At 58.1% G+C, this 14,104-nt stretch overlaps 1 protein-coding gene across 1 annotated transcript; it reads right to left on the reverse strand.

Moving 5' to 3' along the window:
• Window positions 1–633: 633 nt before the first annotated feature.
• Window positions 634–9,460, reverse strand: ANGPTL4 (angiopoietin like 4). The gene is made up of 7 exons (XM_065042358.1): window positions 8,896–9,460; window positions 8,274–8,384; window positions 7,711–7,843; window positions 3,489–3,602; window positions 3,305–3,400; window positions 2,735–3,010; window positions 634–2,175 (listed from the first exon to the last, which is right to left on the reverse strand). The coding sequence occupies exons 1-7, from the start codon at window positions 9,427–9,429 to the stop codon at window positions 1,994–1,996; spliced, it is 1,446 nt and encodes a 481-aa protein (XP_064898430.1). The 5' UTR covers window positions 9,430–9,460; the 3' UTR covers window positions 634–1,993.
• Window positions 9,461–14,104: the final 4,644 nt, after the last annotated feature.

The following is a 14,104-nucleotide window of genomic DNA, read 5'->3' on the forward strand; positions in this document are numbered from 1 at the left end:
GGGCAGGGACACCGGTGGGTTATGGCTGGACTTGATTCTACGATTTTCTCCAGCTCCAGTATCATGCCTTGGCCCATGAGCACAGCTCATCCTCAACATCTCCAAGGCTCCAGCTCCTTTCATTCTTACAGATGTAATCATCCCCCAGACATTGCAATAATTGCTTTTGGAGAAGACTATGCATGATATGAACAGGTACAAGGCTACCACAAACTGGGGCTTGTCTTGATCAACTCTTTCATCAGTCCAGATAAATCAGTCATGAGCCTCTGCTCTTCTGCAAGGAGTTGGCACAGGGTTTTCCAGCCAGCTACAAGGAAAGTCTCCGTGGTGCAAGGATCCAGCGTCAGAGAGCAGGACAAGCATGCTCATCATCCCTTGTAATCTTGTGTCCCAGAGCCTGATTTCCAGATGGAAAAGAAATACAGAAGGCTGTAAGCTTCAAATGGACTAAAAACTATTGCAGGAGGGTACAGCAGGGATTTATCCCTGAGAGCGCTATAAGGCTACAGCTGAAAATTAAGGCCAGAAGGCAGCATAGTGCTCAGGTCAAACTCCCACCACATGAAGCTTCTGAATCCAGAGTCCTCACACAGCTCCCCCACATCTCCATCACACAAACAATCCAGGCAGCACAGTTCCAGGCTTGTTTTTATTAAAAGACATCTCCAGAAAAGATACTTTAGTACAAAAAAAAAGTTTAAAATACACAAACTACAGTTGCCTTTTTTCCAGCTTCAACATTTATAAATTACACCACACTGTTATTAACACTGCTTTTAAATATGGAAACAACTTAAACCAGCAAATTCATCAACAAGATCCAACATCCTACAAACGACTATTTACAATATTTAGCAGCTAGGAGCTCTAGCACAGAAGTCAATATGACTTCAATAGGGCAGGATGCTTGGGAAGCCCCAAGACGGAATTTGGCCCAGAACATTTTTGAGGACCTGTTTTTCCCACCTCTCTCCAGCCCCCCACCCAAAACTCAGAGGCGATATGTCAGGGTACGCACCCCACAAGGTGACACGGCTTGTGCAGAGAAACCCTGTTGTCCCCTGGCCCTTTGGAGTCAGTTTTGGGGTTGGCACTGGTATCTCTCCAGGTTTCAGGGAGATCTACAGCCAACAGCAGAGCTGGTCCTGCCCAGGGACAGTCACTGCTCTGCACCTGTGCTGTCCTAGGGCTTGTCCTAACCCAGCAGCACTGGTAGGCTTCAGGCTGAGCTTAGGACAACCCTCCAGGATCTGACCCTCATGTAACCAGCTGTAGGATCCCACCCATTGTCTCCTGGAGCTGGAAGCAGGTTTTCCCCAGCTCCTGGCAAATTCCAGCACAGAAATACAGGGCTTTGAAGCCATGGGGGTCAGGGAAGCCAAGTGAGCCTGAGGTCCCCTCCTGCCCAGGGCATCCTTCAGCCTTCCCACCAAAAGCCACGTTCTCCACAGGTCACAGTCACTGGAGCGGTGGCTATGCCAGCAGAGCTGCCCAGGGCTCCCAGCACCAGTAGGGCCATGGGGCTTTCACAGGAGGGTACGAGGACATCATCTGGGAACAGTGGAGGACAGGATGTGGCAGGGCTCCGTACCAAACGCTTGGGTCCAGGGTAGTGAAACACTTGACATGCTCCCCTTCCCCCAGGCCCAGCTCATCAAAACCAGCACAGAAGTGTTCAGACAGGACAGAAAGCACCAGACGACTTGAACTTGCCGCAGCAGCAGGCTGGAAGAGCCTCGTGCCTGCTCTGGAGGTGGAACTCCCTGCTGACAGCTCCTCTTCTGCTTTGGGAGCTCCCAGCCAGGGGTTTCAGCAACACGGAGCTGTTTTACTGACGGCGAGGAGCTCCGTCACGCCACTGACGGGCTACTAAGCAAGAGAAACCCTCCCTGGGGACTTCCCAGGAAGGGTGGGGTTGTTTTCTGTAAACACCAAGTGATGGAGCTCAGGTCTGTGCTCCACAGAGGAGGTCAAGTCTCAAACGGCAGCTTTAGGGCTCTGCTTCCAGGGCTGCAGGTTGGATTTTCATGGTGGTCGACTTCAGCGGGTAGTACCTGCCTTTCCATGTCTTCCAGAAGATGCCCTGCTTGCGCTCGTGCCTCTGGCGCGGGATGGAGCGGAAATACTTCCCGTTGAGGTTGGCATGGCCACAGGTGCTGAACCACCAGCCACCTACCAAGGCAACACAGAGCAGGGTTTAACCCAGAGCACTTCCAGACAGAAACCAAACCCAGGCTCAAGAACGCTGCTGCCCCCGCTCTCCCCGCTTTTCTAGGGCTTTGGGACCTTGCAAGACCTCACACATGCTTGAGGAGTCCCAAGCACTGGGAAACCTTCACCCAGATCCTATAGATGAGTCTGCAAATCCCCACTGCTCGCTCTTGTGTGCAAAACTGCCTCAAGCCCTTCAGCAGCCCCACCTCAGGCCAGGGGACTGGCCCCAGCTTCACCCAAGAGGTTTCCAAGCAAGGTGGCAGCCAGCGAAGCTGTTACACAGATGGATGCCCGGGCCAAGACCTGAGTCATGAACCCGCCTGGTTTCACTGCCCTCCCCACTCCCTGCACGGCTCCTCCCAAGGATGCAGCTTTCCCAGGGGAGCAGGGGACAAGTTGGGCACAACACCAATGGGGACCAATCCCACGGGGTCACTGTCCCACTTGCAGCCACCACCAGGCAGCAGAGGGCTGAAGGGAAAGCACACACCACTGGGAAGGAAGAGCCCATACTGACCTGAGAGGTGTTTGGCACAGTTTGTGTCGGCTTTGAGGTCGTGGTCGCGATCCCGGGTGGAGAAGGGCAGCTGCCTGAAGTCCCCAATGGCGTTTTCCAGTTCTCCTGACAGAGGCCCCAGCAGGGTGAGTGTGTAGGCTGTGCCCTCCCCGCCGAGGCTGAAGGCAAACTGAACCACCTGGGAATTCCCCTCCCAGTCTTCCAGCTCAATCAGGAGATTGTATCTTCCCTCTTGCACAAGGTGATGTATCTTCTCCAGGCCCAGCCAGAAGTCACCTGAAACAAGACACGTTGCATTGGCCATGGGGTCACAAACATGCCGTACAAAGCGGACACGTGAACAGGCTCAAGACAAACAGGGACAACCCAGGACACTGCAGCGTCTGAACCGCTGTCTGGCACACGCAGGACGAGTCAGGAAGAACAAGAACTCTGGCTCTGCAAGGACCATCCTCCCCCTCAGCACAACACTGCTCCAGCACACAGATCTCCAGGGGCCAGCAAGGGGCAGTAACTTGTGCTACGATATCACATCCTACAGTAAGACGACAGATACCATCATCCACCTACCATGAAGGTCTCCAAAGCCATTCTTGTAGGCATCCCACAGCTGGTCGAAGTCCACAGAGCCATCTGTGCGCCTCTGGATCACCGTCCAGCCACCTTCTGTAAGGAGGCAAAACACGGTCACGTTCGGGGTCACCGTTTGCAAGCCCATTGCACAAAGCGCCGCGGGGTGCCTCCGCCATTTTACCTGCAGTCATGTCGCAGTAGACTTTGAAGGGCTCGGAACCCGCGGGCTGCACCTGGAAAACGCCGCTGCTCTGCTGCCCGGCCAGGAAGAGCTGGTGGCAATCCTCCGGGAGCTCTGCGGGGAAGGAAACCCTTGAGGAGGTGGCCTGAGTCCCGCTTCCTCAGCAGGTTGCTCCTGCCACGGCCCCGGCACTTGCAGCCCTGGCCAGCAGCCCGGCCAGCTGCGCACAGCGGCTCCGGACACGCGCTGGGGACGATGGCCCCTGACTCCAGTGTCTTTAATTGCTGTGACCCCATATCTGACCATTCATCCAGGCGCAGCTCCGCGGGCTCCTGTCCAAGGCAGAAGCCAGGCGGCAGGCCAGGCCGGAGAACGCGGCTCCCGCAACCGAGAGACCCGGGGAGCTTCCCCGCTCCCTCTGCGCCCACAGCGGGCAGGAGCAGCCAGTTTGCAGGGGTGACGCCAGGGCCCAGCATCCCCATCCCTCCCCAGGGCTGGAGCAGCCTCAGGAGCTGAAAGAAACCACAAATCCTGGTGTCAGGAAGGCGCCTGAGCATCCAGCACTCAACCTCCCAGTGACAGTGGTGGCCCCAGCCAGATGTCCCCCTGGGCAGCTGCCACGAGTGGGCACAGGGCCAGCCTGGGGTGACCTTTTTGCCTAAAACACACAGATCAGGGCAGGAAGGATGGGGGTGAACAGCAGGGAGCCCCAGCTCATTGCACGAGTGGATTGCCTGGGGTGAGGCCACCCCCAGCGTGTCCCCCCAGCCCCATACCAGCCAGGCTCCCACCTCTCCTTCCACCCCACGGGGACTTTGCTCAGAGCCGCCAACAAAGCACCATTTTAACAGCACTGATAAAAGTCCATCCAGGAATCATCACCCGGGGAGAGACGAGGGAAGAAAACCTGTTACAAAACCCGAGACGCGGAGGATGTGCGGGGACTCCAGCCCCTGGGGTGGCAGCGCAGTCAAGGGGCTCTTTGTCAGCCGGGACAGGTGCCCCCGTCACCCTCAGACAAAGCGGGTCTGTTCTCCCGCACGAGGCTGGGACGGATTTTGGTGGTTCACAGCTGCTGCCAACACGACCCCGGGACAGACGGGTGAAAAAACCCAACGACAAGCCCCAGGCTGTGCTGGGGCAGAGGGGCCTTCCCCACAGCCATGGGGCAGAAAGGGGGAAAATGTGGCCTTAGAGCTGCTGAGGGCAAGACCCGCCCTTGTGAGACATCACCCCCTGTCCTCGCTGGGCAGCCGGGGAGCCCTGACGCTGCGTCAGAGCGAAGAGCGGAGCCAAACCTGCAGGAGAGGTCAGCGCGGGGGGACGCGGCGGGTGGCAACATGACACCTGCCACCACCTTTCACCCATTTCCCCCCCCGTCACCCCAGACTCCCCCGTGAACTCTCCCCTCCTTGGCACGGGCAGCCCCTGTCCCATCGCAGGACTGGCACCCTCACTAGCACACCATGCACCCCAGTGCAGGATCGCTGCCACCAAGCCCATCAGTGCACCCACAGGACACGCGTGTGTCCCCAAGCCCATGCACACAAAGATCAAGGGCAAGTGTTTTGCACAAAGGACCAAAACCACACAAAGCCAAGTGCATCCCTGATATCCCCACTTTCTAGCTGAACACAGCCAGGGAAGCCAAACGAGGCTCCGGGGGAGGAAAACCCAAACCCAGCCCCACACCTGCAGCCACCCCGGCTCACAGCGCAGCAGCAGGACGGTGCCGGAGGCTCCTGGTGTCACCCAGCCCCATCCACCGTATCCCCCTGCATCACTGGGACAGTGCCTGGGCAAACACTCCATGGTCCCAGGTGCAGAACTCAACCCCATCCCTGGTGTATTTTTTTCCTGGGCCCTGGCCACACTCCCTGCGCTCTCATCTCTCCTGGTTTCCTGCTGCAACAGGGACTTCCAAACAGCTGAATGAGATGCAGCTGCTTGAACAGGCTCGGCTCAATCTTTTTGTTTGAGGAACACGCTCGTTAGTTCCAGTTCATGTTGCACATCCGTATGGCACCAGCAGAACAACAAGACCTCCTGGCTGCTCTGGATGTTTTTCTTTCCCTCCCCCTTTATGTAGCCAAACAAGATGGAAGGATCAACAAGGCTGCTGGAGCTGCCCCAGGCACGGCACCGGATTTTCCCAACACATCTCCAGGCATGAGAGGAGGTCACCAACCCGGGATAAACACCCTTTCTTGCAGATGCCAGGACATGCCTGGAGCCGTTTGCATCGCCTCCCCCTCACCCTCCGCAACCCGACCCAGTTATTTTGGAGTCCCAGCGGCGGGGAGGGGGAGCAAGGCTGCACCTTTCCCCTACTGGGCCGCCTGCCAAAGAGCGCAGGCTCTGCCTAAAGACGTGATCCTCTTTCTGCGAGCGATTAAACCTTTCGCTCTCCAGGCTGCTCCATGCCTTCAACTTTCACATGCTTGGCCCTGTGCCACCTCTGGCCTGAAAAAAAATCTTGTGTTCACTTGGATGCAAATAAAAGGGTCTTTCTAAAAGGGCTGTTGCTGGAGTTCATCGTGGTTTCCCAGGGCCGTGCCAGCACTAGGGCTCTGCCTGACAATAGGCAGGGAGCCGCCGGCACAAGCCTTCCCGGTGCCCACCACAAGCAACCACAAGCCTCCCAGGCAGAGCACGCTTTAAGATTTGCCAGAAAACTCACTCAACTTGCTGATGAGAGGAAGCCAATTTGTTTTCTGTCTGAGATATCAACATCGGGGATCAGACAAGAGAAGGGGGAGCTCATGACTTGGACGGGTGGGATGGAGTCGGGATGCCCAAGGTACTGGTGATGCTCAGGGTCTCCCCATCAGCAACAGGGCAGCATGAGTCTGGGCCTTCGCTGCACCCAGTGCTGGGCAGACAGCACAGCCCAAACCTGCCACCAGGGAGGAGCCAAGACCCAAGCCCACCTCCCTGCACCCCACTTTCATCATAACCTGAGAACAAAACAAAGGGCTGGACTGGATCACCTTTACAGGTCCTTTCCAACACAATCCATTCTGTGGTTCTGTGATATGCTACTGAGGGCAAAGTCACAAAGCAAAGCTGGGAAAAACAGGGAAAGAGGTTTTGAGACAGTTTTCTGGCTTGCCAGTGTTGCCCTGACCAAGGGGCACTTCACGTAGCCCCACTGCAGGCTGGCCGGCCCCACCAAGCCAAGCACCAGGAGGAGTCTAGAGCCCCCACATCTCATCTCTCTCTCCTTGTCCACATGAATTCTGCAGCTCTTTGTTCTGTCCACTCAGCTTTCAGGCACACTGGTGACAGCTCCAGGCTCCATATACAAATTACCATGTGTTTTCCCATAGCTATCCCTGCATTAAGCCCTGGGCAGGATTTCCCTGTGCATCCTCACCCTGCTCAGTTTCTGTTTGGCTCACCCTGCACATCCCCAGACAGCTGCACAGACGGAGCCAGCACCGTGATTTAGCGGATATAACACGAGAGCAGCTGCCCCCGGGCAGCAAACCCTGCGGGGACACCAGTTCCTGTGGGGAAGGCGGCTGCAGGACACAGCTGGGGACACCCACTCCGTGCCCTTCGCTCCACGGGAGCTCCTGCAGCCGCTTTGCCAGCAGAGAGGATGCTCCAGGCAGAGCCAGGAGCTCCGGATGCAGCATCCGCTCATCTGTTCTGCTGCATTTCCCCGGGCTGTGAGTGTCCAATGTCACCGCTGTCCAGGCATTCGCTGCAGCGCAGCACCTTCGGCTAAGGACGGTGCAGGCTCAGACACTTGTCTTTCATGTGCAAACCTTAGATATGAGCATGGGAAGATGGATGCACATGGATCTAGCTCTTGTCCCATGGTCTGGTGTTCCCTAACCCTCCCCTCTGCCAGGAGTAGATGACCATGCCTGGTCAAGCAGGAGCAGGTGAACAAGAGTTAACTCCAAGGAGCAGAGATCCTCCTCTCCTGCAAATCCTCTTTGACAAATACCTGCTTGTGGCATTGCTCTGCTCCCCACTGCATTCTTAATATCAGGCAGAAAAATTCCTTTCAAATCCTTAAATTCCTGCTGGACTAAGACTGATGCAGAAGGCTGGGATTCTGCCTGCACTCCAGATCCCCCCAGTCTGGCCAAGCTCCCAAGCTCTGCTTTTGCAAGCAAATCCCACATCCTGACTCAGGACAACTGAACCTTTTGTTTCCAAACAGTTGCGATGCCGCAGGTTTGCTCTGTGCAAAGAAGCAGATACTCACTCTGTGTCAGCACCGGGTCCCCGCTCGCGTTCTGGCTCTGGTTGGTGAGACTCAGGCTTTTCTTCAGGTTTATCTTCCACTTTGGAGACTGCGTTTTGTTGTCTTTTAGGTGTAAGGGGATCAGTAGATTGACCTAAAAAAAAGGCACAAGTCAGAATGGTTTTAGCTCATTTTCAATGCTGGTACTCAGGGCAGCTGATCTGCCAAGGCACCAGCCGCTCCCCCGTAACCAGAGCTGGGGCTGAACTTGCCCAAAAAGCTCAGGGAACGGGAGATACCTGAGGGTGGCAAAGCCAGAAATTATTGTGGTTTTTCACACCCATGTTAACAAGCTTATTCTGCAGATGAACTCAAAGGAAGAGCCCAGAGAGGTTCTGTTCCCACACACCAATTCATCTTATTGCCCTGTGCAAACACTTGGGTAGTTTGCTGCCCTTGCACCAACACTGCAGCACGAGCACCAGAGCCACAGCCTATGGAGTGTCCCCAGAGCCAAGGAGCAGTGGTACAGTGTGTTCTCCTGCCACCAGAGCAGCGCGCAGGACACGGCTGTGGTAGCTTACCTTGCTCTGTAGGCTTTTAATCTGCAGATTCTGCTTGTCCAGCTTGTACTGCTGCTGCTTGATCTTCTGCAAGAGCTCCTCGATTCGCAAGTTCTGTGCATCCATCAGGGACTGCGGAGGAAAGAGCCAGGTGAACCCCACAGCCCCAGGAAGATCCAGCTGTGCCGCACATATCGCTCAAAGTCAGGCCGGCCAGTCCCCCTTCAGCAGATCCTCACGGGTGCTCCCAGTGCCCCCAGGACCATCGGGTACCCCCATCGCTCTCTGATCCCCGTGTCCCAGGAGGGATGAGCTGTCCGTTCCAACCTATCCCATTGCCCCAGGAGGGTCGGGTCTCCATCGCTCTTTGCGCAGCCACTCCCGGAAAGGCAGGGACCCCCTTCCCGCTCCCCCCCAGGCTGGGGGGATCTGGTTTCCTCCCCTCACCCCTTAGGTCGCTCCTGGTGCCCCAGTCTCCCCGCCTGCTCAGGTCGCTGCCGCGGTTCCCCGGCGGGTCGGGTCCCCCAGCTCCCCTGGGGCTGCTCCCCCCGGTCGCTGCCGGTGCCGGGTCGGGTTCCCCGGGGCCGCTCTCCCGTTCGCTGCCGGGTCGGGTCCCCCGGCGCTGCCCGCGATGCTCACTCACCTGCAGCGCTCCCAGGTCCTTGGCGCTCTGGTTCTCCGCCGGTCGCGCCTGCAGCGCCAGCCGGACTCGGCCCTCCAGCTGCTCCAGCCGGCCCTGGATCTCGGCTTTGTCAGCCGCCACCTCCTCCAGGCGCTGCCGCAGAGCCTCGGAGAGGTTGAGGAGCTGTCGGCCGCGGCCCTCCAGCTCCCGCACGCTGGCCCGCAGCCGCTCGCCGCGCTCCTGCGCCTCCCGCGCCTGGCGCAGCAGCCGCCCCATGGAGCTGTTGTGGGCGCTGAGGCGGCTGCCGAGCTCCCGCATCTGCCCCTTGGTGCGGTCCACGTGCTCCTTCAGGCCGTGGCCGAGCTGCAGCAGCCCGTGGGCGATCACGTTCACCTCGTCCCAGGAGGCGAACTGCGCCCGCCTCTCCTTGCCGGCCCCCGCCGCCACCACCCGCCGCTCGGCCCCCGGCCGCGCCACCGCGAGTCCCGGGGCCGGTCCCACGGCCATGCCCGCCGCCCCGGCGAACAGCAGCAGCGATAACCCGGCCAGCTGCATAGCTGCCCCGCCACCTCTCGGTGTGCGCCGCGCCCCGGCTTTTATCGCACCGCGGCGGGGAGGGCCCCGGGAGCAGCCCCTCCCCGCCCGCCCTCCCGACCGGCCTCGCCGCTTTGTTCGCCCTCCCCCGCCCGCCCCCGGCCTCGGGCCGCCCCGCACCCCGGGCAGCCCCGGCTCCGAGCGCTGCCCGCCCCCCTTTCCCGGGACAGCTTCGGTCCCTGCCTGCTGAGCCCGCACCCGGCCTCGCACCTTGTCCCCATCCCTGTCCCCATTCCTGTCCCCATCCCTGTCCCATTCCCATTACATCCCCATCCCACCCCGGCCCCATTCCCATCTCCATTCCTTTCTCATCTCCATCCCTGTCCCTTTCCCTTCCCTGTCCCCAACCCCATCCCCATCCCCATCCCCATCTCCATCTCATCCTTATCCCCATCCCCATCCCCATCCCTATCCTTGTCCCCATCTCATCCCCGTCCCCATTCCCATTCCCACCCCTGTGTCCATTCTCATCCCCATCCCATCCCTGCTGCTCACCCTGACCCTCATCCTACCCTGATGAGCTTCATCCCCACCAAGCCCTGCAGCTCAGTTTCCCCCATTGGCCCTCTCAGCCGTGGGTGCTGCCCACCTCGTGCCTGCACCCATGTCCTCTCCCCAGGCCGTGCCCTCCGGGAGCTGCTGGCCCTGGGATGGGTGTGTGCTGCAGGCACAAGGCTCCCAGGCTGTGCCCTGCTGGGTGCTGGGAGCACTGGAGTGGGTGCTGGGTCTGCTGGGTGCCCCTGGCCCTGGCACAGGGACACACAGCAGGCACAGGGCTCCCGGGTGGTGCCCCACAGGGTGCTGCCAGCCCTGGGGAGGGTGCACACTTGGGGTCAGCTCCTCTGAGCACCCAGGGGAGCAGGACATTCAGTCCTCTAAATGCTCCCCGTCTCCACCAGTGCCAAGGATGAATTCCTGCCCCTTCTAAGGCTTCAATCATCCCCCTGTGAAAACATGTGCATCTTATTTCATTTGCAAGCGTCTTCGACTCCAGTTACCAGCTCTTCCTTCTTGTCCTGCCTTTTTGCACTGGCTCAAAGGGATTTTCGGTCTCTGTTTTTTCTCCCTGTGAAGGCATTCACACACCGTGGTGCAGCCACTCGGCTCATTTCAGATAGGAGCAGATGGAGCCCTTCTGCTCCCCACCAGGTCTTTCCTCCTGCCACCCCAGCCCCCAGTCCCTGCTCTACAAAGCAATCCTGGAGCTGGGATAAGTCCCCGCTTCCCACTTGATGATGATCCCCTGGCTCAGGGCTTGTGCCGAGCTCACCCCCACCCAGCCCCACATAAACCCCTGCAGTTCTACCTCCATCCCACCTCTTCCATGACCCATCTGTCCCAGGGGAAAAGCCTTTTCATCTCTTCTGAAAATGCCTGGCAGTGGGATTTACCTGTCAGGAGTCCCCGTGTCACCAGGGGTGCAGGCAGGGTGGTGGCATGGCACCTTCCCAAGGGCAGTGGCCATCGGGAGCAGCTTCTCCTCCCCACACAGCTGTTCCCTGGGGATTTTTGCCATTTTTGCATTTGAGATCTGCTGCTCTGTACTTAACTGCAGTTTTGCAGAACTGATTTTTAAACCAGCCTCTCCCACAGCACTCAGCCTTGTCGAAGCGATGACATGCGCACCCAATACTTCCATCAACCAAACTTATCTTCCCGTTCCCAAGTAGGCAACTAATATTCAGGGTTTCCCATCTTAAACCATTGCTGGGATAAACTCTGCGTTTTTGGGAACGAAGCATCTCTCTGGTGTGCTTATGTACAAAAGCATAGAAGGCTCCTGCAGGAATAAATTCCACCCACCGGTTTCTTGTTCTTCTGGGCCTGAGCCACCCCCAAGCATTTCCCAGAAAAGGGCAAGCGAGAGGCCCCCGAGCACCCAGCACAGAAGGAGTCGCAGAGGTGGGCGGTGAGGAAGGAGGACTTTGGGAAATTTCGGCAGGCAGAGTCTGTAGAGCCTCCAGCCCCTTTGCCAGCGAGTGCTCTCTCATTATTTCATGGTCAGAAGGAATTTTTCAAAGGAGGGAAAAGGAAAAGAAGGGGAAAAAACAACCAACCAACCAACCAAAACCAGATAGGAAACTCTGCAGGGGAAAAAGAAACAAATTGTGGTCATCGCTTTTTCTGCACTCTTGAGGTTTTTGGGCCCTTTGTGCTCACCCTGCTGCGGTTGCCAGAGGGGACCTGGGCACATGTTGTGGGGGACACGGAGAGGGTCACCCCGGCAGGACGAGAGCATCAGGCTTCTCTGCGGGTACCTTGGGCCATGCACCCCAGGACTCCCGGGTCATGCCAGCTGTTGTACATCTGCACAACAGACAGCTCTGCTCCTGCACACACCGCCAGCTCTGCCAAAAACTCCCAGATGGGGTTGTCCCCTCCAGAATATGAAAATTCTTCCTTTCATCTTGTTCCTTCTGGGTTTGCGCATCCCAGGAGAGGGAGAGAGAGCGGGCAGGAGCCGTCCCGGCAGAGCCGAGGGTGGAGCACCCAGCACCCGCAGCCCTCTGAACCGGGAGACGCCAAACCCCCCAGACACCGCAACACATGGGGAAGCTCCATTTCATGTGTTGCCTGTTGTTTTGGGTTAATGTCAGGTGAAATGAGCCCCGCGTGTGGCTCCGCTCCCTGCCCCGCCGTTACCCAACGCCGGAGCTCGTCTCACTCAGCAGCCTGGGACAGACGGGGTTATGCCGGGTGCCGGAGCAGGCGTGTTCCCACTGGTTGTTTTCTGCATTTGCAGTGTTTGTGCTGAGGCAAGAGACGTAATGTAAGAAGCTGATGCCTGTTGAGAAGCCACATGATTAATGCATTTTCTTTTGGCTGTATTTTCCTATTGGGACATCTCCAATTTGCCCTGAGAAGTATGAATTTTTAACATATACAAGTGAAGAGTCCCCCGAGGCTCCAGGCTACACCGGGCTGCGAATGACAACGGGTCAATGGGAAGGTGCTCTCTGCAGAGCAGGATGTGCTCAGGTTAAATAGAGCTGAAAATGGCCCAGCCAGGAGGGACTGGTCTCTCAGGGAATTTCTCCTGCTCTGCCCTGTGTGGAAAAGAACTGTGGAGGAAATGCCCATGGGGTCCTGACCGCTCAGCCTGGGGCTGGGGAAAGGCTGAGGTTTGCTCCGGGGGAGATGAAGGACTTTTTACCCTGTGCAGGGTCCCAATAGGGACCCCCAAGGACGCTGTCCCAGCCCAGCAGACCCTGCGGCCTTTGGGACACGGGAGCATCCAGGACAGTAGCAGGGGCACAGTGGTCCTTGGGGCTGTTCCCTGGGTCTCTGTGTGCTCCATCAGGGTCCCCCCTGGCCGGGGTCACCCCTGGCAAGGAAACAAGGGGCTCCAGAGGTCTCTCTGTGGGAACAGAGGTCACTCCTGTCCCCATCCTCATCCCTCTCCTTGCTCCCATCACCACACCCATCCCATCCCATCCCCATCCCCGTCCCATGCACGTCAGGCTGTGATAAGTGTCTTTGTTCTCTGCCTTTCTCCGTCCCACTCCTTCCCACACTGACCCGGCGGTCACTGTGTGAAAGTTCAGCCCGGTCTGAACTCACAAGAATTCCTGCAGCTGTTCAGCCCCGGGCTCACGTCACCGGGAGCGATGACAGAGATGCTGATTTACAGGAACGCTGCTCACAGCTTTGCTTTATTGTTGGAAATGGCAGACGTAAGGGGGACTCCAGCGAGAGGGGAATAGGGCAGATGTGAATTACGTTGTCACTGCTTCAGGGATAAATTTAGGTTTTCCAGAGGAATGGTTATTGTGATTCCATGGAGCCGTGAGACATCCAGCAGGGATTTCCTACCGGCTCTGGCTGAGCGCAGCGGCACGTCTCGCCCTGGCGGCGTTCCCGGCCAGCGCGGGCACCATCGCCTTGGGCTGTGCTCAAACCCGGTCCTAGCGGTGATTTATCTGTCACACACCCACAGGGCCCAGCCCTGCTAGTGAAACTGTTCTGCCTGCTAAAACACCCCAGACTGGGTCACTTATTCCTGTTCTTCCCCGTCACAAGCTTTGCTGCACCAGGAACCCATCACTCCCGGCTCTGGAGAGGGGCTGTGCGGCCCCTGGCCTCTGGCCTCTGGCCTCTGGTTGCACCCCAACCCTCAGCACCCCAAGGGGGTGGGTGACAGCACAGGCTGCCTGAGCACCAGCCCCATCCTTCCCCAGCGCTGGGGACACCCCCTCATCGAGTTCACAAAAGCTGCTCTTGATGGTGTTGCTGCTCGAGCAGAGACGAATTTCCAAGCAGGGTGAGTCACAAACACGGAAAATTGGTCACAGCCATCCACCGCCAGCGAGGACCAGCTGCACCGGGAGCTCTGCCACGTCCCCAGGCTCCATTCCCATCCTCTCGCCTCCAGCTCTCCCCACCAGCACAGAGCAGCCCTGGGCAAACTGCTGGCAGCCCAAGGGAGGGGAGAAGACGTCGGTACCCAGGCTGCGATGTCCCCGGTGGGCTCCGTGGCACGGAATGTGGGTTGCGGCCACCCTGGGGCTCCTCTGACCTGGGGAGGATCCCAGGTACTATTAGCCTGGAGCAGGGAAGCCCATAAAAGCAACATAAAAGGCCTGCGACACTCTTGGTCTAAGCAGCCTCCTTATTTTCCTGGCGGGGCTGGATGAAG

Source organism: Columba livia, chromosome 27, assembly GCF_036013475.1.
Source record: "Columba livia isolate bColLiv1 breed racing homer chromosome 27, bColLiv1.pat.W.v2, whole genome shotgun sequence".
Lineage (NCBI taxonomy): Eukaryota > Metazoa > Chordata > Aves > Columbiformes > Columbidae > Columba > Columba livia.